The 27,835-nt window shown below is 43.7% G+C and overlaps 1 protein-coding gene across 3 annotated transcripts in view; it reads left to right on the forward strand.

The window, feature by feature from the left end:
- Positions 1-27,582, forward strand: part of agrn (agrin) — a 546,905-nt gene extending 519,323 nt beyond the window's left edge. For all 3 annotated transcript variants that reach the window (XM_080215414.1, XM_080215417.1, XM_080215418.1), the window contains 4 exons: positions 2,305-2,392; positions 21,163-21,387; positions 21,968-22,071; positions 24,288-27,582. In XM_080215414.1, the coding sequence (XP_080071540.1) occupies positions 2,305-2,392; positions 21,163-21,387; positions 21,968-22,071; positions 24,288-24,445 (575 nt within the window). In that variant the 3' untranslated portion in view covers positions 24,446-27,582. The remainder of the gene's footprint in view (positions 1-2,304; positions 2,393-21,162; positions 21,388-21,967; positions 22,072-24,287) is intronic.
- Positions 27,583-27,835: the final 253 nt, after the last annotated feature.

The raw sequence follows: 27,835 nt of genomic DNA on the forward strand, positions 1-27,835 counted from the left end.
CAAGTGTGTGAAGAAGAGAGGTAAGTGTGTGAAAGAGAAAGAGAGCTGTATGTGTGAGAGAAACGTGAGTGTGAGAGTGAGCGGTGAGTGTGCGTCTGATACGCGCAGCACCCTAACATTTAACAAACCTGTGAGTAGCGGAAGCAGAATCACTCCTCCCATTAAAAAGGTTTGATTATAAGAAATGTATTCATACAAGAAATAGAAAAAATATGTTTGTACCTATTGTACAAAAACAATCAAATTACAGTTATTTAACTCTTTGACAAAATAAGAATGTTTCCTTGGGCTTCTGCTGTTATCCATGGGAGGACAAAAGGGTTCTGTGACCGGAACTGTTTAGGAAGCCAGATCTCCCACTTTTCACAGATATTGGGCATCTCAGAGTGTCGTTGCTGTTGTATAGTTGCTGATGTAAAAGGCTGTGGAGGCCAGGTTATTGAGTGTCTTTAAGACGGGGATAAATAGGTTCTTGATTAATAAGGGGGTCAGGGACTATGGGGAAAAGGCAGGAGAATGGGGATGAGAAAAATATCAGCCATGATTGAATGGCGGAGCAGACTCGATGGGCCGAGTGGCCTAATTCTGCACCTATGTCTTATGGTCTTATACTGTGGGGAAGCCAGCAACGAGCTCCCACAAATAACAATAATAATGACCAGGTAATCTATTAGTCGTGATGTTGAATGAGGGATAATATTGGCCAGGGCAGCAGGAGTAACTCCCCTTTGAAACAGCAGCGTTGGCATTCTCACCAGGCAAGGCAGCTCTTGGTCCTAAACCTCATCTGACAGATGGCATTTCTGGCAGTGTTTAAATCTTAAGAACTCATCTACAATTTTTAAAAATTCTATGATTAGCTAAATAACCAGCATGATTTCTCCCAAATCTCGAACAATTCGCTCCAAGGAATGTCTTGTAAAAGCATGGCCTGGGGAAGTCTCTTTACCAGAACCATCAGAGGCTGTAATTCACTATATAAATTCAGGAGGGAATCGGTGCGATTTAATTTCTGTTTCTGCTCCTCTTCTGCGGGGTTAGGGTTGAACATCAAGTCACTGGCTCAAGTGGCGATATTTTGTGTGAAGACAGGCAATGCATTATGTAAAAATATAAATATCTCCCACTTTCTATGCCTTTTAGCTTTGACAAAACTAATCTGGACTCGAAATGTCAGCACTTTTCCCTCCTTATAGAAGCTGCCAGACCTGCTGAGATTTTCTCTTGTGGTATCAAGAGCTTGTACATGGGAGTTGTATCACCAGTTTTCATAGAAACCTTACAGTGCAGAAGGAGACCACTCAGTCCATCGAATCTGCACCAACAACAATCCCACCCCAGATCCTACCCCCACACATTTACCCCTACATGTCCCGGTACACTATGGGCAACTTAACATGGCTGATCCACCGAACCTGCCCATCTTTGGACTGCGGGAGGAAACCGGAGCACACACGCAGACAGGGGGAGAACGTGCAAACTCCACACAGACAGTGACCCGAGCCAGGGGTCGATCCTGGGTCCCTGGAGCTATGAGGCAGCAGTGCTAACCACTGTGCTGCCTGATTTTCACATTCCTTAGTTGGGTGGAGGGGCCAGGGAGCAGGAGGAATCAATTCCATCTCATCCCTCCAGATCAGTTGCACTGTGACCAGTCAATGACCGTAGAATCACCCAGCTCAACTAACCCGACACAGGCAGAGAACTAAACCTGGGACTTTCCGACCTTGCATGAGTCAGACCGGTTTCAGGCAGTGGAGTGGCTGACTTCACCATTCGGGAATCCCCGAAAATACATGTCGTGAATATACCTTAAAAACGATCAGGCTGACACGGGATGGATAACTGATACACGTGGGCAAGCTTGAGGACGATCGTTCTTTTATTGACTCCAGCGTTGAACGGTGCACATTTGTTGAACGTAGCACTGGTTCCCACACAAAGCAGGACTTTATTTTTCAGGGACGCTGGTCTGAGCTGTGCCCAAGAGAGACCAGGCTAAGCCGTCGTTATTTTAAGCCCGGGTTCCTTTGCCTTATTTGTCAGCCTCCTGTTACTAAGGGTGCGCGTAAACTAGATTTCAGCTGGTACCGAAACAGCAAGCAAGTGCAATAGTGTCATCAGCCACTTAAAGATATGACCTGAGATCTTTTAGTTGCGAAATTTCGCATTACGGGACTCTCTGTTCGGACTTGCAGCAAACGTGTTCCCGATACGCCCCTGATGGGATATTTGCAGCGCTCCGTGTTGTACTTTGAAATTGGTAGTTGTAATTAGATTGTGTTGTTTTCTCTGTTTCCCCAGCACTGGAAGAGAAAACTGCAGGTGAAAGTGAATCTATAGCTTTTAACGGGCGGACTTTCATAGAATATCACAATTCAATAACAAGGAGGTACGTCATTTTTTTTGCATGTGAATGATTGCTGCTACAATGTTCAGCAGTTGACGTAATCAAAAATATATTTTCTCCCTAACCTTGGGGAAACTGCACACTTCTCCACCTCAGTTCAGAGACAATCCATCTTTTCTCCAGCCTCTATTGACGTATATTGTGGTGTTCACTTGCCTGCTAATACCTCCTACCATTTTGTCAGCGCACTTCATTAATAATTACAGATAACGGAACAAAGGAGAAAAAAAAAACAAGGATATATATCTTTCACCATACGTACAATCTTGGGGCTGAATTAGTCCCAATTTTAACATCGCCTGTAAGTGTGTAGATTCACCGTAACAGTTCTAATCTTTGTGCCGCACGGTTTAGCTGCCTTTGGTGCAAGTGTCAGCTCCCGGGGACTGAGGGCCTTGCTCCATTTTCAAGGTCATAGTCTGTGCAATAAAAGCAAACTGCAAGGTCACGACCTCCCCGAAAGGCAGCTGCAATTTCGAAGCCCCTTCAAGGTTTGATGGAACTCGTGCGCTGTAATTGCGGAGGGTTCAAATGTCAGCTCAGGTTAAGTAAGGTTAGAGACCCTTCATAAAATTATCCAGTGGGGCTCTTGAGTTTTTGATTGTTTTAATGCTAAATTTTATTGTATATGTACGTCACTTTTAAGTATTCATACGTCAACCCATACACAAATCCAAAAATGGAGCAGATCCATATAACCAAAATAAGCCATCTTGCTTTCCTCTCTTCTATCTGGTTGTTAGAAATTCTCTTTCAGTAAGTGACTTGTGCTTGTCCCAGTTTTATTGTTGTATGGTGTCTGTTTTGTCTCTTATGTGTGTCCTTGTTTTCTCTACTCTCAAGCCATCTTGCAAATGAGATTCCAGAGTAAGTACAATGTCCAGATACTGAACTCATTCATATGCTGTACCCATCCCCATCCTGTTTTATATGGCCATGATGTCAGATATGCAAAGAGGTGGCATGTATGCAAAAATCACCTTAAGGGAGGTGGGAGATAGTGAAATATCAAGCATAAACCAATGTACCTCAGGTATGTTGGAGATTACTCAGCTGCGTTGTGGTTTACTTTTCATTTTTTATGTCGTCCCAATGTCTGCTTTCCCTGTGTTACCCTCTTCCCGAGCAATTTATCTATAATTAAAGTTGTTTTCAGATTGCATCAAGGGGGACTGACGTCTGCTGAACAAATCTCACACCAGCTGATGGTAAACATGCCAGAACTCAATGTAAGGGTCTCACATCCAGCCCACACTTGACTTTGGGTGTTAGAAACCACTGGCCCAGGCCTCACCTCAACTCAAAGCACCTTAAGTGAATGGTGTTAAATAGCTTCTAGTCATTGAGGGCAGATGTTTTCAAAGACTATGCAGAGATTTCTGGAACTCCTGGGTTGTTTTCTGGAGTCTTACGGCAGTCAAATGCAAGGCAGTGCTGGAAACACAACCTGTATCCTTTATGGCTTAAAACAAAATGCTTCTGGTGTTGCCATAATATTAGTTCCCTCATTTAAGAATCTACTGATGACCATGAAACGATTGTCGAGTGTCAGGAAAACCCATCTGGTTCACGAATGTCCTTTAGGGAAGGAAGTCTGCCATCCTTACCTGGGCTGGCCTATATGTGACTCCAGAGACTCTCACTGCCCTCTGAAATGGACGAGCGAGATACTCGGCTGTATCTGTCGCTCAAGAAGGTAGCTCATCATCACTTTCATTAGGGATGGATGATAAATGATGGCCAGCCAGCAACGCCCACGAATGAATAAACAAAAAGTGACTACTTCGACAGGCAGTTGTATCTTTGTCACTTTACAGTCCCTGTGGGGCCCAACAAACACAGAAAGCCTCACAGTGCCCATGGACACTGCATACTCCCTCTCCATGGTTGCGAGTATAGCCGTGCTAGAGGGCGGGCAGTCCGGTCGGATGACCCCTTGAGTACCCGCTGCATGGACATAGTCCCTTTCTATATGTGTTCACGATACTTGATCAATACCCGGTTGAATATGTTTAAGTCACGGGTAGATAGATTTCTGATAGACAAGGGGATTAAGGGTTATGGGGAGCAGGCAGGTAAATGGAACTGATCCACTTCAGATCAGCCACGATCTTATTGAATGGCGGGGCAGTCTCGAAGGGCTAGGTGGCCTACTCCTGCTCCTATTTCTTATGTTCTTATCCTTGCACAAGTCCCTCACCTCCCCCAAACTGAAACCAGGGCAATCTCTTTCCTTTTTTAGGTTGTGGCGAGGGAAAGAGAAACTCTGAACTCAGGACTGTTTTTGAGAAGTTGTTACAGTTCTGTAGTGTCAGGAGCAAAGCAATTGAGTCTTTCCTTACAGACAAGGGTTCTGGTTTTCTTGTTTTTTTTGTCATTTCTTTCAAAAATAAAAGGATCCCTCAATCTAAAAACTTCAGAAACTTCCTTCAGCTCTCATTCCTTCTGAAGCTATTTATAATCGCAAAGTGTGCACCTCAGTAAAAGACACTGCAAATAATTTTTCATCGTCTGACATTGGGCCGTTTGAAAATAAGCATTACTTGAGTTGCATGAGCATCTTTAAGCTGAATAGGCAGAAATTCTGCAACATCAAGGCTGACAAATTACTTTTTTTCTCCGAGAATATATAGTTTATCATGAGCGCATGCCCGGGAGAATCATATCAGCTTGTCATTAGTTCATTCATCTGGAAGTAACTAGCCGTTCACAGTAGGACGTGAAAAATAGTGTCTCTCGCTTTGAGAGTTTGGATGCTGCTACATGGTTGTGTTCCTTATAGAGGATAAAGAAAGGGAAGACCGCTTGGTTCCAAAGATATGCGGGTTAGGTGGATTGGTCATGCTTAATTGCCCATTAGTGTCAGGGAACTAGCTAGAATAAATGCATGGGGTTATGGGGATAGGGCCTGAATGGGATAGTGGTTGGTGCAGACTTGATGGGCCGAATGGCCTCCTTCTGCACTATAGGATTCTATCTCAGTACAAGTGCCGAAAGGGCAAAATCTAAAGCTTTGACAAAGGGTCATCCAGACTCAAAATGTCATATCTTTTCTCTCCTCACGGATGCTGCCAGTCCTATTGAGATTTTCTCCTTTGGTTTCAGAATCTAAAAGCTGGTCATTTTTTAAAAAATTCATTCATGAGACATGGGCGTCGCTGGCTGGCCAGCATCTATTGCCCATCCCTAGTTGCCTGAGGGCAGTTGAAAGTCAACCACATTGCTGTTGCTCTGGAGTCACATGTAGACCAGACCGGGTAAAGATGGCAGATCTCCTTCCCTGAGGGACATTAGTGAACCAGATGGGTTTTTCCCAACAATCGACAGTGGCTTCACGGGTCATCAGTAGATTCTTAATTTCAGATTTTTGTTTTATTGAATTCAAATTCCTCCATCTGTTCTGGCAGGATTCGAACCCAGGTCCCCAGAACATTAGCTGAGTTTCTCGATTAATAGCTTAGCGATAATACCATTCGGCCATCAGCTCCCCAAGCTGCAAATGATGAGATGAGAGGAGTTTTTTCTTCTCTCACTAGAGAGTTCATGAGTCTTTAGAACTTTCTTCCTCCAAAGTTAGTGGAAGCAGAGTCTTTGAATGTTTTTAAGGCCAAGCTAGATAGATTCTTGATGAAGAAGGGAATAAAAGATTCTCAGAGTGAGGCAGGAATGTGGGGTTGAGGTTATAATCTGAACAGCCATGATCCTTTTGAATGGTGGAGCAGGGTGAGGGGCTGAGTGGCCTACTCCAACTCCTCGTAAGACAGAGCAGAATTAGGCCACTAGGCCCATCGAGTCTGTACTGTCATTCAATCATGGCTGCTATTTTGCTCATCCCCATTCTCCTGCCTTTTCCCCATAACCCCTGATCCCCTTGTTAATCAAGAGCCTATCTAGCTCACTAATCCATGTGTTTATTCATGAATAGATAACAGGACAGTGTAAAGAGAGATGGCCAGTTAATGTTTCAGGTGTATACAGAGCAAAGAGCAATACAGCACAGGAACAGGCCCTTCGGCCCTCCAAGCCTGCACCTATCATGTGTTCCTAACTAGACCATCCGTTTGTCTCCTCCAATTCCCAGTCTGTTCACGTGGCTATCTAGATAAGTCTTAAATGATCTTAGCATGTCTGCCTCAATCACCTTGCTTGGCAATGCATTCCAGGTCCCCACCACCCTCTGTTAAAAAGGTCCCCCACATACCTGTATTGAACCTTGTCCCCCCCTTACCTTGAACTTGTGACCCCTTGTGTTTGTCATTTCTGACCTGGGGAAAAAGCTTTGAACCATTCATAATTTTATAAACTTCTATCAGATCGCCCCCTCAACCTCTGTTTTTCCAGGGAGAACAACCCTAGTTTACTCAATCTCACCTCAAAGCTAAAATGTTCTCTATTGCAATAGCTCTGGCGAAGGGTAAACACCTGAGTCATTAACTTACCTTCTTTCCGACAGTGGCCACCTGCATGCATAATAATGGCATTTCCCGCTTATTCTTTCTCCCGTATCTGAGTGCTGTTCCGTCTCTTCACAGCCTAAGAATGGTGTTTATTGTCAAGGATACTTCTCATAAATTCTGAACTGTTTTAAGGCAATTACTTGTGTGACTTTGATTCAAATGCTTTAAAACGACAAAAAGAACGTGCACGTAAATATTGATAATGATCTGAAAAAGATGTAAGTTCCCACAGCAAATAAATGCACCCTTACAGAGACTGCACTGAATTAGATACAGAAAACAGTACGTGAAGCAGCATGAAGGAGGACTGGCAGTGCAAGAATTCAAAGGAACTAAAAATACTTCCCTTTGATCTCGTGCCAACCATTTTCATTTGGGGCTGGGATGACAGGGGACAAGGAGAACAAATAGTCACACCAAAGCTTTTAGTCATTTTGGAACTAATAGTTCACCGCACCGTATATACCAACAGCAGGCAACACGTTTGGACAGACACCTGAATGACATTCAGAACTTTCTCCCGTCGATGCCGGCTTAATAGTGGAATGTTCCTTTTATGAATCCCCGTGGCGGGTGTGTGAAATTTTCTTAGTGTCCACCGCACCGTGAGGAACATTCAGCAACGTTATTATAGATTTCATGTAACAAATTTAGATTGTATCTGGAGAGTGAGTCATATTGGGGTGTAAGATTCGTGTTTATGGGCTGGATATTTTAGACCTTTAAAAATGGAGGGGCGGAATGTGGAAGTCCAACCTCTCTATCTTGGTGGCAGGGGGTGAAGGGAACAGGGTGTAATCCAGACAGAAGGGAAACCCAAACACAGCAGGGTCATTTGAACTTAAAGCTGAGTTCAAAAGTGTCCCATTTTGGGTGTTGGAGGGACTTTAACCCTTTATGTGAAAGTCATTAATGATATAGTCAATATAAATGCTTTTGGCGATCAATTAAGATTTATTTATTTAAGTGTTATGTCCTGAAGGGTTTTAAATCCCCAGCTCTTTATAAAGCAGGCTTCAGCTGTCAGCAAGAGTTAAAAACCCTCTGCTGGAGTGCTTCAATTGACAGGCCATTTGGTATAGGTTAAGAAGAGAAAAATCACCTTCTGGTTGTGCCGTTTAAATAGTCTATGTTGACATTTTCCCAAGGGCTATCACTATATCATTTTGAAAGCTTGGCTCTTAAAAAATGTTCAATGATCTCAGCAGGTGTTCTAGTGCTGAAGTGGCTATTGAATGACTAACTGTCCTTGATATGCAGTCTGAATAGAAGTTATTTTGTTTTCCTAAGAGGTTAACCATTTGAGGTTGAAAACCTTTGACTGGGTTCCTTGAATGGAAGTTTTTTTCACTATCAAATATGCCAAATATACTCCTACTCCTAAATCCTATGTTTCGTTTGATTGACTTTAAATTCGGTATTGAAAAAAAACTCAAAAACCCATTTACTACATTTAACCCCTTACAAAAACAGGCATTAAAATTCATAGTCTCGCTTCAAATTGCTTATAACCACTTGGAACTTTCAATCAAACTGTGAAATGACAGGCATCCCACTGTGATAATGAAAATTTGTGAAATCAGTCATGTGCTGCTAATCTTGTAACAATAACTCTCAGGTCAATGAACAGAGTGAAATAGCAAGCACTGAACATTTTTCTTTATCGCTGCAAAAAATTTGTTCATATATTTAAAGGGCAGGAGACTTAAATCCCTTAATGGCTTGACCAGGTTCTTTTGACAACCCTCTATACGGCATGTTTTGACAGTTCCCTTTATGGTTCCAGTGAACTTGAAATCCTGATGGGTCATTTCCACTTTGGTGCAATCAGCAATCCTAATTGCGTTCGTATTTTTGATTTGGATTTTCATTCAAGCTGAAACTAATTTTCATTTCACTGAGAGAGAGTAAAGAAAATCAAACATAAAAGCCAAAATGTTCCAGCCCTTCCTTGGGTGGGGGAGCGTGGGGGGGGTGGAATCTTCCGGTGATGTCGATGGTGACACCCCACTGCCATTGGCCAATAGCAAGTCGCCTTCGCTGCTGCAAAACAGGGGGTAGGGAGTGAGTGGGAGGGTGGTGGGGTGGGGGAGAAGATCCTGCTAAAGATCAATGTAAAACCTCCACAATGCAGAAAGATTTTAGAACTTGCTTTTGCATTCTAAAATATCCCTTCAAATATTTAAGGAAGATGATGTTTTATTAAGGAAACTAATACTGGATTTATTAGAAAAATAAAGAATTGTAATTAGAGTTAATGTTGATAACTTGATTTTAAAGAATAGAAAATAACCCGAAAAAACTATACAGAAACATTTTACTAGTTTCAAGGCCAGTTTCTTAGTAAATTCAGTGTTTTTGAATTACCCGTGTGTCTTAAGAAGGCTTGATTTTAAGAAATTTCCCCAATGAGTGTGATCAGTGGAAACTCACAATGGTGATTTATCTTTGATCTTGGGTGGAAGGAGTGAGAATAGATGTCTTTGTTAGACCGGACAAACCATACCTAACTCCTGGGTAACTATACAACTCACCCCCTCCCACAGATGCTGCTTCCCCACAGACTCTCCTACTCTCGTGTTGACTCTTGACTCCCCTCCTAACCCTCCTCCCAATCTTCAGACTCTAGCCCCCATGACCTTCCCACTCCATGCCAGATCCTCCAATTCCCTCAGCTTCCGACCTTCCAACTCCCTCCTGTGGCCTGTCAGAACTAACCTTGCCACCCTACGCATGCTGGCATTCTGCCCACCCCTGCACGCTCTGTCCACCCCTGCACGCTCTGTCCACCCCTGCTCGCTCTGTCCACCCCTGCTCGCTCTGTCCACCCTGCACGCTCTCTGCCCACCCCTGCACACTCTGCCCACCCCTGCTCGCTCTGTCCACCCCTGCACGCTCTGTCCATCTGCCCACTCTAGCACTTACCTCACTCACACTCATTCATTAAATGCAGTGAAAAAATATTTAAACGTCCCAAAGCGTGAATGAAGGCAGCAGAGAAGGGCTCTGAGCACAGGTGCACTCCACATTTCTGAAGAGGCCTAATTTGGAAATCCAGAAATGCAGAGCTGTAGCACTGTGTAAAAATAATATAGGAGTGGAGTAGCAATCTGACAGTGATTGTCGCCCTTTATATCCTCCATCACTGCTTCAAATCCTTGACCACCCTACCTATTACTATGAGATTACTTTCATTTCATAGACTTCAGCTATTACGAGGGCCCAGCAGCTGCTGCTGAAGGACAGTTTGGGAGGGAGAATGAATGGAGGATGATGTTTTTAAAAATGAGTGATGCACGATTGCCTATCTTCACTTTGACAATAGATTATGATCAGTGATGTGGGACAGAAATACAGATTACAGGACTTCCCTCAGAGGTAAGTATCTCCTTGTCCAGACAAAGTAAGAAGTCTCACAACACCAGGTTAAAGTCCACCAGGTTTATCTGGAATCACAAGGTTTTGCAGCACTGCTCCTTCACCACATGAGTGTTGGGTCTATTTTGGTGGCGAGACAAAAATTGAGGCTTCAACTGACAACTTCAACTCACCTGAGGAAGGGGCAGCGTTCCAAAAGCTTGTGACTTTAAATAAGCCTCTTGGACTTTAACCTGGTGTTGTGAGACTTCTTACTGTGCTTACCCCAGTCTAACCCTGGCAAAACCACATCAGACGAAATAAAACTTGCACTGCGTAATTGTGACTACCTACTGATCCAGGGACAGTTGGATGCCATCACTAAGTGTAAGAATGAAGAGTATTCCATTTTTCCCATCACACAATGGATGGCACAGTGGTTAGCACTGGTGACTCACAGTGCTAGGGAGCCGGGTTCGATTCCTAGCTTGGATGACTGTGCAGACTGCACATTCTCCCCGTGTCTGCGTGGGTTCCCTCTGGGTGCTCCAGTTTCTTCCCACAGTTCGAAAGATGTGCTGATTAGGTGCATTAGCCATGCTAAATTCTTCCTCAGTGTACCTGAACAGGCACTGGACTGTGGCGAATAGAGGATTTTCGCAGTAACTTCATTGCAGCATTAATGTAATAAACTTTTAAAAAATTTCTTCAACTTGATCTGGTACAAAGTCCACTCCCACCATCACCACATTATGAACTTTGTACAATTATACATCATTTATGTGCTGTGTGTGTGTCATTCTGCACAATACTGCGAACCTTCTCAGATGGATCATTAAATACTGATCAAAATGGTTTATTGTGCCGTTTCCAAATATGCATTCAGCAAGTATTCCCATCAGTCAGGATTTCATTTTTACCTTTTTTTTGCCAAAACACACACGCGGGAAGGTATACATGTTCTTGCTTATTTTATCTAAGGCTAGCTTAGATTTCTGATTAACAAGCTTTATTCTGGTCTTTAGTTATGGTTATCCTAATAATTAATTCTTTGCCCTCCTCTTAATTTCTGTGCCTCCTCCCTCCCATGTGTGGCATGGTGGCACAGTGGTTAGCACTGCTGCCTCACAGTACCAGGGTTCAATTCCCAACTTGGGTGACTGCCTGCACATTCTCCCCGTGTCTGCATGGGTTTCCTCCCGTGCTCCGGTTTCCTCCCACAATCTGAAAGACGTGCTGGTGAGGTGCATTGGCCATGCTAAATTTTCCCTCAGTGTACCCCAACAGGCGCCAGAGTGTGGCAACTAGGGGATCTTCACAATAACTTCATTGCAGTGTAAATGTAAGCCTACTCGTGACACTAACAAATAAACTTAAATTTAATTTCCTCCCTTGTTGACCTCATGTGCTAAATATCTACAACTGAGATCAGTGTAAAGTCATGGAGAGCAACTGTTGTGGGTGAAAAGAGATCTCAGTAAGAAAAGCAGGAACAGCTACCTGGTTAAAGAGAGAGAAGAGTTCATGAAGATGGGCAATGCCTCGAAGATGTGAGGTAACAGGAAAATGTGGCTCACAGGGCTGCTGAGTTAGGATGGGATTTTTCTTCATGAGTTTGCAAAGGTACTGAATAAGTACTATAGAGTATGTATATTTCTTCTAATGCCACAGATAAACAGTGGTTGTGGAATTAGGATTTGGAATGCACTGCCTGAGAGTGTAGTGGAGGCAGGTTTAATTGAAGCATTCAAAAGGGAATTAGACTGTTATCTGGAAAAGAAGAATGTGCAGGATTACTGGGAGGGGGCAGGGATTTACTTATTCACAGTGGGACAAATGGCCTCCTTCTGTACTATAACAATTCTGTGATTCTATGTTAAGCCCCCACCTCACCTTCAGTGTGGGGAATTCAAGGCCAGTTACCAGATCAGCTAGTTCAGAATTGAACCATTAAAGGATGCTACCTTGTATTTAGTTTTGTTCATGGCCTTAGTGTCCAAACATGTGCAGATTAGGTGGATTAGCCATGGTATATGTGCAGGTTTACAGGGATAGAGCAAAGGGATTACCCTGGGTAAGATGCTCTTTTGAGAAGTCGTTGTGGACTTGATGGGCTGAATGGCCTCCTTCTGCACTGTGGGGATTATATAGTTCTGTGATATTTGCATTACTACTCTAGGGCAGTGGATAGAGGAGAGCCGGTGGATGTGGTCTTTCTAGTTTTTCAGAAGGCGTTTGACAAAGTACCTCACAAGAGGTTATTGCAGAAGGTCGAGGGACATGGAGTTGGGGGTAGGGTGTTAGCGTGGATAGAGGATTGGTTGTCAAATAGGAGGCAGAGAGTGGGGGTCAACGGGTGCTATTCGGATTGGCGTATGGTGACTAGTGGAGTGCCCCAGGGGTCGGTGCTGGGGCCTCAGCTTTTTACCATTTATATAGATGATCTGGAGGAGGGAACCGAGTGTAGGGTGTCGAAATTTGCTGATGACACCAAGATTGGGGGAACGGCAAATTGTGCGGAGGGTGTGGAGAGTCTACAGAAGGATCTAGATAGGCTGGGCGAATGGGCCAGGAAATGGCAAATGGAATTTAATGTTGGCAAGTGTGAGGTGGTCCACTTTGGTAGGAAGAATGGTAGGAAGGACTATTACTTAGGTGGCGAAAAACTGCAGCAGGCGACGGTGCAGAGGGACCTCGGGGTCCTTGTGCATGAGTCGCAAAAACCCAGCTTGCAGGTGCAGCAGGTGGTCAGGAAGGCGAATGGGATGCTGGCCTTCATAGCGAGGGGGATCGAATATAAAAGTAGGGAGTCTTGCTGCAGCTGTATAGGGCATTGGTGAGGCCGCAGCTGGAGTACTGTGTGCAGTTTTGGGCGCCACACCTGCGCAAAGATATTTTGGCCTTGGAGGGAGTGCAGAGGAGGTTTACTAGGCTGATACCTGAGTTGAGGGGGTTGAGCTATGAGGAGAGGCTGAATAAACTGGGCTTGTACTCGTTAGAGTTTAGAAGAATGAGGGGAGATCTCATTGAGACGTATAAGATGATGAATGGGATGGATAGGATAGAGGTGGAGAGACTCTTCCCGCTCAAAAAAGACAGTAGGACTAGGGGGCACAGCCTCAGGATAAAGGGGGGGCGGTTTAGAACGGAGTTGAGGAGGAACTTCTTCACTCAAAGGGTGGTGAATCTCTGGAATTCTCTGCCCGTTGAAGTGGTGGAGGCTGCCTCGCTAAATATTCTTAAGATGCGGGTTGATGGGTTTTTGATAAGAGAGGGGATTAAGGGTTATGGGGAGAGGGCGGGAAAGTGGAACTGAGCCACGACAGATCAGCCATGATCTTATTGAATGGCGGGGCAGGCTCGAAGGGCTAGATGGCCTACTCCTGCTCCTATTTCTTATGTTCTTATGTTCTATTTCTGCTATCCCTTTCTATGTTAGGACAGAGATCAGAAAATTGATAACTCAGAGTCAAACTGGACTGTGGCTTGAATGACAATCGACTGTTTTCTTTGAAGAGTTTTTGTGGCTTTTTTAAAAAAAATTGTCAATAAATTTCCTTTCCCTCTCTTGGCTGTAATTTTCTTTCCATGGGTCTGCAAACACCATCTGTAGCTGAGAGAGGTTGGCAGTTACTCCCACACCTCCTTTAATGCTATTGTAAGCAGTCCGTTGTTGGAGTTCGGGGGTCAAGTGAATCCTCTTACCAATCAACGATACGCTGTGTTGTTGCTCCAACGCTTTGCTGTAAATGTTCTTGAGCTTTATCTTTCTTACCTACGTTAGTATTTCCTGAATTTTACTTTCGGTTTGTAGAACGAAGGTCAACTTTCTATCTTAACTATGTTAACTTAAAAAAAACGTTCCACTGTTTCCATTCTTGGTGCTTTCTGATTTTTAACTTAGAATGTACTTAGAATTGATTAATTTTGGGTAAAACTTGGCTTTTTACTGATTGTGCTTTCCCTTAATAATTCAGCAATTAAACAATCTTCACTGCTACTTACTGCATGCATGCATTTTTCTTTCTGCCTCCCCCACCTAAGTCCTGAGTTCTTGGACTATCCTTCAGAACAAAGGTGAGTCTTCACCATGCTTGCATTCACTGCTTTAGTCTGTGGCTGTCCTCCTGTGTGTCGTGGCTTTCATCATGATGTCTTGGGTCTAATTAAGAAGAAACTGAGAGCTGATGTGAATCTGCTGTACAATTGTATTTTTCCAGCTGATTGGATTTGCACGCATAAATCTCTACCATTCAATGAACTCACTAAGGTAGCCACACAATTACCACCTGGCTTAGGAATCTGTCACGCTCTTAAGCGATAATCAAGATTTGCCTGACCCAACCTTTGCTGGTGTTACAACAGTGGTTACACTTCAAAAGCACCACATTGACTATGAAGCATTGGGGGTGTTGCAGAGGACACCAAAGCTGCTCGGTAAATGCAAATCTTTTTTCAGCGCAAAACTCTTCGTCCTCCTCCTTCTCCTCCCCTCCCACACATGCCAATCGCAAACCCTTCCCAAAAGGGAGGAAGAAAGCAACATTTATTATATGGGTGGCACAGTGGTTAGCACTGCTGCCTCCTAGCACCAGAGACTTGAGTTCGATTCTGGCCTTGGGCGACTCTGTGGAATTTGCACATTCTCCTCATGTGGGTTTCCTCCCATGCTCGAAAGATGTGCCGGTGAGGGGGATTAGCCATATTAAATTGCTCTTTCGTGTCCCAAGATGTATCAGTGAGATGGATCAGCCAGGGTAAATGTGTGGGATTACAGGGACAGGACAGGGAGAGGGTCTGGGTAACCTACTCTGCCAGAGAGTCAGTGCAGACTCGATGGGCTGAATGGCCTCCTCCTGCACTATAGGCTACTATATTATATATTTGTTAGGATTGATTACTGACACTTGGATGATACAGCAAGCTTCTGTATAGATGATTAAATGCTCTTATGTTTAGATAATGCCTTGAGACGCTGACCTTCACAAACTGAAATGGCTAATGTCGGAGTTTAGAAGGATGAGGGGGGATCTTATTGAAACTTACAGGATACTGCGAGGCCTGGATAGAGTGGATGTGGAGAGGATGTTTCCACTAGTAGGAAAAACTAGAACCAGAGGGCACAAGCTCAGACTAAAGGGACGATCCTTTAAAACAGAGATGAAGAGGAATTTCTTCAGCCAGAGAGTGGGGAATCTGTGGAACTCTTTGCTGCAGAAGGCTGTGGAGGTCAGGTCATTGAGTGTCTTTAAGACAGAGGTAGATAGGTTCTCGATTAATAAGGGGATCAGGGGTTATGAGGAAAAGGTAGGAGAATGGGGATGAGAAAAACATCAGCCACGATTGAGTGGCAGAGTGGACTAATCCTGCTCCTATGTCTTATGGTCTACAAGGCTGCAGTGCGTTTCATAATTATACTATTTTACAGCACAGACCAGGTCATTTAGCCAATTCTACTTGTGCCAGTTTGGTCCTGATACATTTCATTCTTTCCTTGAAAATATTTCTCCACGTCTCTTTTCATAACTATTACATGTTCAGCTCCCTCTGCTGCTTCTGGTGAAATAATTTAGGCATAAGATGGGAACAGGAACTGTCAGGTATGGGCACAAATGAAAAGGAACAAATACGCGTGTCCTTGATAGGTATGTCCCTGTCAGGCAGGAAGGAAATGGCCGAATGAGGGAACCATGATTCACAAAGGAGATTGAATGTCTTGTCAAGAGGAAAAGGAAGCGTATGTAAGGATGAGAAAACAAGGTTCAGTTGGGTCGCTTGAGGGTTACAAGGAAGCTTGGAACGAGTTAAAAAAAGGGCTTAGGAGAGCTAGGAAGGGGCATGAAAAGTCCTTGGTGGGTCAGATAAAGCCCCAAGGCTTTTTACTCTTATGTGCGAAATAAAAGAATGACCAAGGTGAGGTTAGGGCCAGTCACGGATAGTAGTGGGAATTTGTGCATGGAATCAGAAGAGAAAAGTGAGGCGTTGAATGAATACTTTTCTTCAGTGTTCACTAAGGAGAGGGGCCATGTTTTTGAGGATGAGTGTGTGATAGAGGCTGATAGGATGGAGAAGGTAGATATTCGGAGGGAAGATGTATTAGTAATTTTGAAAAACCTGAGGATGTATAAGTCCCCTGGGCCAGATGGGATACATCCTAGGATACTTTGGGCGGCAAGGGATGAGATTGCGGAGCCTTTAGCTTTGATCTTTGTGTCCTCATTGTCCACAGGGATAGTGCCAGAGGACTGGAGAGTGGCAAATGTTGTTCTTCTTTTCAAGAAAGTAAATAGGAATGACCCTGGTAATTATAGGCCAGTTAGCCTTACTTTGGTGGTCGGTAAGTTAATGGAAAGGGTCCTGAGAGATAGTATTTATGACCATTTGGAAAGATTCAGTTTAATCCGGGATAGTGAGGGGAAGTCCTGCCTCACAAATTTGATTGAATTCTTTGAGGAAGTAACTAAGTGTGTGGACAAAGGTAAAGCAGTTGATGTCATATACATGGATTTTAAATAAGATTCCCCATGGTAGGCTCATGAAGGAAGTAAGGAAGTTGGGGATAGAAGGAAATTTGACCGATTGGATAAGTAACTGGTTATCTCATAGAAGACAGAGGATGGTGATGGAGAGAAAATTTTCAGACTGGAGGCCAGTTACCAGCAGTGTACCACAGGGGTCAGTGATTTTTATCAATGACTTACAAGAGGGGGCTAAAGGGTGGGTTAATAAATTTGCTGATGACACCAAGGTTGGTGGAGTAGTGTATGAGGTGGAGGGCTCTTATAGGCTGCAAAGAGACATTGATAGAATGCAGAGCTGGGCTGAAAAGTGGCAGTTGGAGTTCAACCCTGATAAGTGCGAGATGGTTCATTTATGTAGGACAAACTTGAATGCAGATTACAGGGTCAACGGCAGGGTACTGAGGAATGTGGAGGAACAGAGAGATTTGGCGTTCATATCCACAGATCTCTGAAGGTTGCCACTCATGTGGATAGAGCTGTGAAGAAGGCTCATAGTGTGTTAGCATTTATTAACAGGGGATTTGAGTTTAAGAGCCACGGGGTTATGCTGCAACTATACCGGACGTTGGTGAGACCACATTTGGAATATTGTGTGCAGTTCTGGTCACCTCACTATAAGAAGGATGTGGAAGCATTGGAGAGAGTGCAGAGGAGATTTACCAGGATGCTGCCTGGTTTGGAGGATAGGTCTTATGAGGAAAGGTTGAGGGAGCTGGAGCTTTTCTCTTTAGAGCGGAGGAGGATGAGGGGCGACTTAATAGAGGTTTATAAGATAATGAAGGGGATAGAGAGAGTGGATGTTCAGAGTCTATTTCCTCGGGTAGATGTAGCTGTTACTAGGGGGCATAACTATAAGGTTCATGGTGGGAGATATAGGAGGGATGTCCGAGGTACATTCTTTACTCAGAGAATGGATGGGGTGTGGAATGCACTGCCTGCTGTGATAGTGGGGTCGGACACTTTAGGAACTTTCAAGGGGTTATTGGATAGGCACATGGAACACACCAGAATGATGGGGAGTGGGATAGCTTGATCTTGCGTTCAGACATAGCTCAGCACAACATCGAGGGCCGAAGGGCCTGTACTGTTCTATGTTCTAAAATTTGGCGTCATTAATCGGGCTCTCTCTTTCTGCCTCCTCTGATCTGTCTCAATATTTCGTTCCTTATCAGAAACATAAACTAAATTGTTCTAGCCTAGACCGTTTCCATCAACCTCACCATCCCCAGAATTCAGAAACAACACATAGTTTACTACCTGCATCCTTCAGATTGAGTTCCTCACCTATGTTTGTCACAACCCTTCTCAGAAGCACTAATATCACCCCTAATCACCATTCCAAGCCAACATTCGGCTGTCCCTTTTCCTATCTCTACCTAACATACATTCTGGTCAATTTTATCCATTTTAACTCTTCCCTTGTATTTTTTTGAAACTTCAAGTATTTAGAGTGACTGTGTGGAATTTGCACATTTCCTCCGGACGCTCTGGTTTCCTCCTGCGCTCCAAAAATGTGCAGTTTAGGTGGATAGGCAATGCTAAATTGATGTTGTGCGGTTACAGGGATAGGGCCTGGGTGGGATTGTAGTCGGTGCAGGCTCGTTGGGCCAAATGGCCTCCTTCTGCACTGTAGGGATTCTGTGATTCTCTGTCTCCCTGTTCCCATTGGCCATTTAGCAGTGAACTGCAACTATAATCCCAAAAGTGGATTTTATTGGATGAAACACAGCTTTCAGGTCTGATTTTATAGTCTCCTGTCAAGTAAGCCAGCCTGCAGCCTGATGCACCCTGGATGAGTAAACTTCCCCAAATAGACAACAGGGTGTACATCTCCCTGACTGACTGATCAAATGCATGCTGGATCTTACAGTAAGAGACTTCATTCTTTATATTTTTTACAGAAAATATAGAAAATAGAAGTAGGAATGGGCCATTCAGCCCATCGAGCCTGCTTCACCATTCATTCTGAACATGGCTGATCATTGTATTCAATATTCTGACCCCCTCCTTCCCCCCATATTCCTTGATCCCTTCAGCCCCTAAGTGCTATATCCAATTTCTTCTTGAAATCACACGTTTTAGCCTTAACTACTTTCTGTGATAGTGAATTCCACATTTTCACCACCCTCTGAGCAGAGAAATTTCTCCTCACCTCAGTCTAAAAAGGTTCACCCTTCATCCTCAAACTATGACCCTAGTTCTGGACTCCTCCACCATTGGGAATTCTTTATAAATCTACCCTATCTAATCCTGTTAGAACTTTATAAGTTTCTATGCGATCGCCTCTCACTTGTATAAACTCCAATGAATATAATCCTAACCGACTTAGCCTCTCCTCATATGACAGTGACATTGCAATTCTAAACTCTGAGTAGTGACATGAATCTTAAAATCAGATTACTGGGATTCTGATATACACACTTATTTGGCTCAAATTTTGAATCTATGACATTTAAACCCATATCAAGATCGATTATGTATAGCTCTATCAGCCTGTACAATACTTTGCTCTCAGTTTCTTTAACCTAAAGGCCCATTGATGGTGTATTTGATGCTATTTGGTTGTTCAATGTTCTGTATCTCTGGACGTTGTGTTTGTGGCGCTGCGGGTAACCAGTGTGGTCTATTAACCCTCTCACGCTCACTAGCCCAGCCTGTATTTTCAGACAGAAAGTCACCCGGAAGTCAGATTGTATTCAAAAGCTCAAGGGCAGAAAATGGGTGAAAACCCCACTTTTTGCCAAAGCTCTATCTATTTGTTTAAACACCGTTGCATTTTCCAATGACAGCGTCAGCACCCAGCTAAACAGATTATTTAATATTTTGGTATGCCATTTCCTGTCATTTTAATGTAGAGGATATTCAACATTTGGAAAAAGTTATCCAGGAATGCGGTAAGATTAGGGAAAGTACACAGAAATATTAAGGTAGGCATATTTTTGTCACTTCTAAGATATTTTTCTTAGGCAGCTGAGTTGTCACGAACCTTTGCCAAGTTTCAATAGCGTTTCAGTCTCATCCTGTTATTGACACCAGTGGGTTTTCCATTGGGAAATCCCCTGTCTGACATGCTTGAAAGAAGCAAAAGACTTGTGGAACTCTGAATGCGCTGGAGATTCTCTATGTCCTCTATGACAGGCAATTGGTGCTAATGTGACATTGAATCCAATGGCATGATACCAGTATTCAATACCAACCTAACCATAATATGATGCTTCCCAATCAGAGACTGTCAAGGTTTTAATAGCACTACATTAAAGGCAGCGTGACCTGGTGACTAATAGATGGTATATTGCCTGACTGGGATCCCAATTTTTCTGGAGCAGATTTTGGCAATGGCACAGGGTGCATTTTTCTGAAGATCTGACTTAAGAAAGATGCAGAAGCAGAGTTTGTGCTACTTGTTGTGAGAAGACCTGTACCTATCACGCAGCGTATGGTTTGCACATCCAGCGATGTTAATGATTAGCTGAACCCTGCACTTTGGTTTAACCTCCTGATGGTTTAACGTGCTTCAGTGATGATCGGCGGATACGGTGCATTGGCGCTGAGGGATCACAACTGTCTCTCACAGCGGGTATCTCCACTTCATCAGCCGTCAGACAGGAGGTTGGATGTGAGGCTGCTTCATCATGCGTTGCAGAGTCCTGCATCACTTGCCTTCGTTTCTGTCAGTGCCCTCCTGATCCCCTGATTCCCCCAGCCATGGGAAAAGACATCTGGACTGATGTTGCCCTATTGTAGCAGATCTTTTTAATTGGACCATCCCTTTAGACTTTGCAGGTACACAGCATTCTCTTCTTATCACCTGTATGTCGTGTAGACCTGTTCAAATCTGCACTCAAAGACATTGCACGGTGGCACAGTGGTTAGCGCTGCTGCCTCACAGCGCCAAGGAACCAAGTTTGATTCCCAGCCTTGGGTCACTCTGTGCGAAGTCTGCATGTTCTCTCCTCGTCTTTTCACTGGGTGCTCCGGTTTCCTCCCACAGTCCAAAAGACTTGCTGGTTAGGTGCATTGGCCATGCTAAATTCTCCCTTAGTGTACCCGAACAACACTGGAATGTGATGAGTAGGACACTAATAAATAAACTGAAACTCAACCAGTGCTGAGCACAACAGATGAAGAACAAAGCTTCTTTGAATCTGCCTAAAACTCACCAGATTTATTCCATCTCAGCAGCTCCAAAAGCCACAAATCTACGTCACTGGGTGTAAGGGAAGAGACATCCTTGGAAATTATTAATGTAAATTGAGAATTGATCATTTACACTGAGCTGCAGTGACAGAGGAGTTAGTGGACCCTAACAGTGATACATTGCAGTGAATATTTAGCACGGCCAACGTGTTTCCACCGTGTTGGCGAGATTTGAAATTTTTGGGCCTATTCTTAACAGATTTTTGTTTCTTGTGTTTAGTGAAAAAGCGATACAAGTTAATTACTTTGAACTGAGCATCAAAACTGAAGCAACGCAAGGACTGATTCTGTGGAGTGGGAAAATTGCCGAGCGGTCCGACTACATTGCACTGGCTGTAGTTGATGGGCATGTGCAGATGACCTATGACCTTGGATCTAAGCCGGTCATACTCCGGTCTACAATTCCAGTCAACACAAATCAGTGGGTTAGGATTAAAGCTAACAGGTAAATATTGGCTTCGACTTAAATTGTGACTTAATTGTACGTTGGGGAAAGTGAACATCCAAGTGGGAGAGTAGACAAACGCGTAAAGATTGCTGGTGATAACTCTAGTGGTTGAATGCTTAATACATCCAGATGGGCGGCATGGTGGCACGGTGATTAGCACCGCTGCCTCACAGCGCCCCCGGCAGTTTGATTCCTGGCTTGGGTCACTGCCTGTGTGGAGTTTTCACGTTCTCCCCATGTCTGCGTGGGTTTCCACCAGGTGCTCTGGTTTCCTCCTACACTCCAAAGATGTGCAGGTTAGGTGGATTGGCCATGCTAAATTGCCTCTTAGTGTCAGAGGGACTAGCTAGGATAAATGCATGGGGTTATCGTCATAGAATCTGGATAGGTCTGTGGTCGGTGCAGACTTGATGGGCTGAATGGCCTTCTCCTGCACTGTAGGGATTCTATGACTTTACCTTCCAAGGAATAGCCCATTCATGTACTCTCGATTAGACCAGTAGTGTATCATGAGTATTCTTTGTTGACATTCCAGTTTACTAAAATTAGTGCTTTTTCTCTTCTGGTTATCCAACAGAAAACACAGATACGGGACTCTCCAGGTGGGCAATGAAGCGCCAGTAACTGGGTCTTCCCCTTTTGGTGCCACACAGCTGGATACCGACGGAGCGCTCTGGCTCGGTAAGTTGGAAAGACCATGGATGGTGCTTGTAATCCCAATCAGAACATCCTAAGTACACAGATGGCAAGACAGTCAGCCTGAACTAAAGCAATCAGCTGGAAGCCAACTTGTCCCATCACAGCTATTCACCTAAGATCAGTTCACTCAGACCAGGGGTGGAATCGAAGATCTGCATGGCCTGATAGTGCGGGGCTGAGGCCTGGACCCCTCCCCCCTCCACCCTGCTTCAGCCTGGTTCCTACCCACTTCCCTCGACCCCCTCCCCCATGCACCAGCTTATTGTTTAAAATTTACATTTAAATATGACAGGCTGTTGCAGTTTGTTTATTTTTTTAGCCTCCCACCCAACCCTTTCCGTTAATTGTTGTAAAATGAGTGTAATGTATGCAGGCCCTAGCCCCTTTAAGGTGACTCGTTGTGTGGGGTGACCTGCCCAGGAAACTGCCCCTATAGCCACTCGAGGGCTGGAATACAAGGAGTACAGTTCCATAATAAACCACACTGTTCCCGTGGCTTGCCTTTCTGTGTGAATTCTTTGGCGCTACCTCCCCGGTAGTCTCAGACTTAACATTGGCAATGAGAATGGAGTTTGTGTAATGGGGTACCTCCAAAGAAGTCACACAGAAAGGCTAACCACCGGAACAATAAGGTTTATAATAGAACTGTACTCCTCGCACTCTAGCCCTCGAGGGGCTGTAGGGGTGGTTTCCCAGACAGGTCACCCCATGCCCAGAGTCACCCGACCTGTCCTTTTAAAGGGGCTACGCCCCGCATACATAACAATGGTGGAGGGTTCTGCTCTGGAGGTGAGGAACCTGATCTCTCGCCCAGCCATCGGGCAGACCCTTCTGCCCATCACTGTCGTCTTCCTGGCCTGGCTGACAGGATTCAGCTTCAGGTGATTCGCCATCATTCCAAGAGCTTCATCTATGAGTTTGACGTCTGGCTTAACTACCATTCCAGACATCATCTTGCATCCCACGGGTTGTACAATTTTCTAAACTGGTTAGAAGAAAGAACCTGGCCTTCCTTACTCTGCTAATCATCAAGTAAACTTTCCAATTCACCGGGAGATGCCAGGCTACTGTTTTTTGAGATAGGTGGTAGCTGGGATAACGGTCCTGAATTTCAAAAGGAGAAGCACAGGGCAAGTTTTGTCAGAACACTTGCGTTATGTGAGCAGGTTAACAGGTTTGTACACTCGAGGCTTCAGAAGCAAGTCCGAAAGACGTGCTGGTTAGGTGCTTTGACCATGCTAAATTAGAATTATAGAATCCTACAATGCAGAAAGAGGCCATTTAGCCTTAGAGTCTGCATCAACCACAATCCCACCCAGACCCTATCCCCATAACCACATGTATTTACCCTAGCTAATCCCCCTGACTCTAAGGAGTAATTTAGCATGGCCAATCAACCTAATTCTCCCTCAGTGTACCCAAACAGATACCGGAATGTGGCCACTCGGGGATTTTCACAGGAATGCCAATGCAGTGTTAATGTAAACCTCCTTGTGACTAATAAATAAACTTTAAACAAGTGTGAGTGTGATGTCATGGAACAGGCTGCTTGGGGGTTGGGGAGGGCCTGGTTTGCTTATGCTCTGCAATTAATTTGTACTGACTTTATTGGTTCTGCATAAAAGACCGCTTTTGTGTTAAACGCTTAACTTTCCACTTGGATGAGAGAGAATTAAATAAGTGCAAACGCAATCAATCTTTGCAACGTACCGTCGAATTTCTCTTTGAAGACTGTCCACGTAAACACTTCTTAATACTTTCTGTAACACTGACTCAGATTTCCTTTCTTAATGGCTGTGTGAAGCTTCCTGTGTAAAGAGTTGATTTGGATTGAAGATCTGCCAATTTCAAAGTACAGTTGACAATTGTTGCTGTAAATGTGCTGAACAAAACGATTTGTTATGGATTCCAAAGTAGATGTGTGTGTGTGTGTGTGTGGTGTGCTTTTTAAAAAAAAATCCACTTTAACATACTGATTATGTCATTATACATTAATCGGAATTCAACTGTATTGATCTGTGTCATTAGTACCGAGCGTTCCTTGGCCCGAGATGCAATATTCCCATCAATCGAGTGGCTTCTGCCTCAGGCAAAAGTGCTTGGAATGGCAATTCGTAACCGTGCAAAGCTTTTTACTTTTATAACCCTTACAGATAATTGTCCCTCCTTTTGTTTTATTCCCCCTCCCCCCGTCTCAGGTGGAATCGAGAAACTAGCACTTGGAAATAGACTGCCAAAAGCCTACAGCACTGGGTTCATTGGCTGCATAAAGGATGTAATCATCGATCGTCAGGAACTTAAGCTGGTGGAAGACGCCTTGAATAATCCCACTATATTACATTGTCCAGCCAAATAATGAACAGGCCATGCCTATTGCTGTAATTATTTTCTATTTTTGTATACTTTTATTGCTTTTTATATTGAAAATGTTTTGTTGCAGTATATCAAGCTGATCTCACAAGCGAACCAAACGATCAAATTGTCCTACGCTACAATTACACTGTACACAGTCAGTTCAGTCATACTTGAAGCTGTGAAATTTGGTGCTGGTGTTACCTGCTGCCTTCTTTTAAATCATTTTGCTTCACAATCTAAATAACTTGTGGTTAGGCTCTTCTCATTCGTGACAACCGGAAGAGGCCTGGGTGGAATTGTGGTCGGTGCAGATTCGATGGGCCAAATGGCCTCCTTCTGCGTCGTAGGATTCTATAAATGCTTTAGTATTTGCAACCTGCAGACTAAATATGACTAACCATCCTTACTCAGATTTGATCCTTTACATCAAATTGTCGGACGCAATGAAGCTCCACTTTCTTTGTTCCTACGCTTTTAATAATGTTTGATTCTGTGACCCTTTCCAAGGATTAAATATACTGCAGTACCAAACACGATGTGAGAAAATGTTGAGTCCCTGTCATGTAGAATGAGAAAACATTCGGCAAAATACAGCTAGTTGTAGAATAGATATCTTTGTCTCCTTTTTTTTAATACATCTACTTCCAATTTTCCAAAATCAAAGTAGCACACTTTCAAATTACTCTGGATTTTTCACATAGTTCTTCTTTTAAGTTACTTTTTAATTTTTCAAACAGCGCAATCTCATTAACACACTTACTTTTCAATCATCAGAGTTTGGTTTTAAGATCAAAAGAAAATTAAACAAAGCCTTTGATCATTCTGTAGCTCCAAGAGGAAAAAGAACATCGTTTAGATAAGGTCTATTAATGCAATATTTAACAATTAATTTCTTTTCCCCATACTATCGAAGTGGCTTGTTCCTCTTTCTCGCTCCCTCCCATCCAGAGAAATCTTTGTTTTTTTTTCAAAATAGTGTTCCTTCAACCTGTGCAAAAGAGATAAGTCACAGGCTGAGATCCTGCAGAAGGAAATTTTCACCGCATTTCGTTAACAAATACTTGAAACCCAACGTGGAATCAAACTGATATAGTTTATTGAATTTGCTATTCCTTTTGTCCACATTTGTCTATGTAAAGAGTCAAACTGTGTAGCTGTTCTACCTTACCACCTGCAGAAATAACCTTCCTCTTTTGTTGCCCACTGTGTATAGTGTATGTAGTAGCATGGACCGATATATGTAACTGATACCTTTCACTTAACACTTGTGAGGTTGCATGTGGCCTGCTGGTGGTCCGTTTTTTTTTCTAAGGGTCTTGGATTGGGAAAGAAAAATCTGCCTACAATTTAACGATTAATGGATAAAGACTGACATCCTGATATTCAAAGGAAAAAAGCAAAGAGCTTTGTATCACATGTGGCATGCTACTGAGCCAGTCCCCGTAATATAATTTTCCCCCTTAGCCGCTGCTTGCTGTAATGTAGTCCACCCGCAGACATGACCAATGGAAAGCACGTGGGCACAGGTCGGGAGCTTACTGCTGTAAAGTTGATACCCAATGGGTCATTTAGATTTACAACAGGCTGTCGGGAAAGATTTGCAGAAAACGAGCTTTGCTTTCGCAAACTACGAAATGTGCCAAGGATTTTGCGAGTGGCATGAGTGGCCATGAATCTGTCTAGACTGCTGTAAAATTTGGACTCTGCGATGTGCATTGATTCAGATTGTGATATTTTGTCATCGGCACCACTCAGTGGTGTCAGGTTATTTTATTTCTGACCCTATCACCTTGATTTTTTTAAAAATTTCCATAGAAGGTTTTTTTTTTAAATTCAGCCTTAACAACTAATGTGTATTCACGGAATTTCTTTATATTGTATAACATTCAAGTACATATCATTGTATAAACCTGTGAGGGGTGGGGTGGGGGGTGGGTTGTGGGTAACCTGTAAGAATGCAGTTAGGATTGGAAAGAGTGCAGCACCACGAGCTGGAAGGTGCCCATGCATCAAAGTAAAGTCATTGCAAGGTGGGAAAATAGAGGTGACTGCCGTGGAGAGAGTTAAAACTAAGATAAAAGCAAGTTACTGCGGACGCTGGAAAGTCTCGGCAGGTCTGACGGCATCTGTGAGCGAGAGAGAGAGAATAGAGGCAACGTTTCGAGTCTGGATGACCCTTCGTCATCACAAAGGGTCATCCAGACTCGAAACGTTGCCTGTAGTCTCCCTCCACAGATGCTGTCAGACGGGCTGGGGTTTTCCAGCATTTTTCTGCTTACGTGCCATGGAGATCATGTGGGGAGGCTTTTACAATGAACAGTGCTGCTGTCGGGATGCTGTTTCATTGTTCTGTGAAAGGACAACTAGATCATGGGAAAAGATGACGTGTGCTCACTGGCACTGTGTGAATACTGCCATCCTTTAGGCCAGTACTTGGACTTTTGCAGTTATTGTGGTTTCAGGCACCGTCACTGAGATTAGGTCACGTCTCGTTCCTCAATGTCGCTGTCCGATTTTGTTTTTAAAAACTCTTTTTCAATGTGATCTCCCTGGCCTCTGCAATGACTGGCGAGGAATGTGGCCTGTTACCCTCGTGGCCCTGATGCATTGTTGAGCCGACATTCCACTGAGGGCAAGCAGACAACTCGAAGGGGGTGGGGTGGGGAGGACATCAAAATGAGCTTGTGCGTTTCTTTTTTTATTCCAACATTGGGAATTGAAGAAGTAGAACGTTAAGGAGAAACATTCCAAACGCCGTGTCTTGTCTTCAAAAATGTCTATGAGAAAAGGGGGGGGGGGGGCTTTAGAAATGCCTTAAATGCCAATTCACCAATCTTGTGGTGAACCTCGCCACGCACACCTTGTGTTGTGCACTTATTTTTATTTGATGTTTTACTGCTGGTGTTTTAACTCTAGTGTAAAAATATTCAAGCCCTTTTTTTTAAAGAAAAGAAATGCTGGTTTTATTTATGTGTTTCCATACAGTGTATTTTCAGGTACATGAGCATTGTAAACTGCTGTAATTAATCTGTAAGGACAGTGCACAGTATATGATCAGCATGATGTAACCATTACTAACTTTATTACTCGTGTCCGTTGTCCAATCATCATGAAATAAAGTGTACAACTTCCAAGTAATTTTGATTTCTCTTTTCCTTCCCCTCGCCATTGGTGTGGAAATCAATGTTACGCTGAAGATATAATGTTGACTTTTGAGGAATTTTCTAACCTACTCCCAATATGGTGGACACCCCACCAGAAAAAACAGAAGCAAAATATTGCAGATGCAGGAAATCGGAAGTAAAAACAGAAAATGCTGGGAAAGCTCATCAGGTCAGGTGGCACCTGTGGAGAGAGAAACACTGGGTTGGGATTGCCGTTACGGTTCAGT

Source organism: Carcharhinus amblyrhynchos, chromosome 30, assembly GCF_965287045.1.
Source record: "Carcharhinus amblyrhynchos chromosome 30, sCarAmb.v2.hapA, whole genome shotgun sequence".
In the NCBI taxonomy this organism is placed as follows: domain Eukaryota; kingdom Metazoa; phylum Chordata; class Chondrichthyes; order Carcharhiniformes; family Carcharhinidae; genus Carcharhinus; species Carcharhinus amblyrhynchos.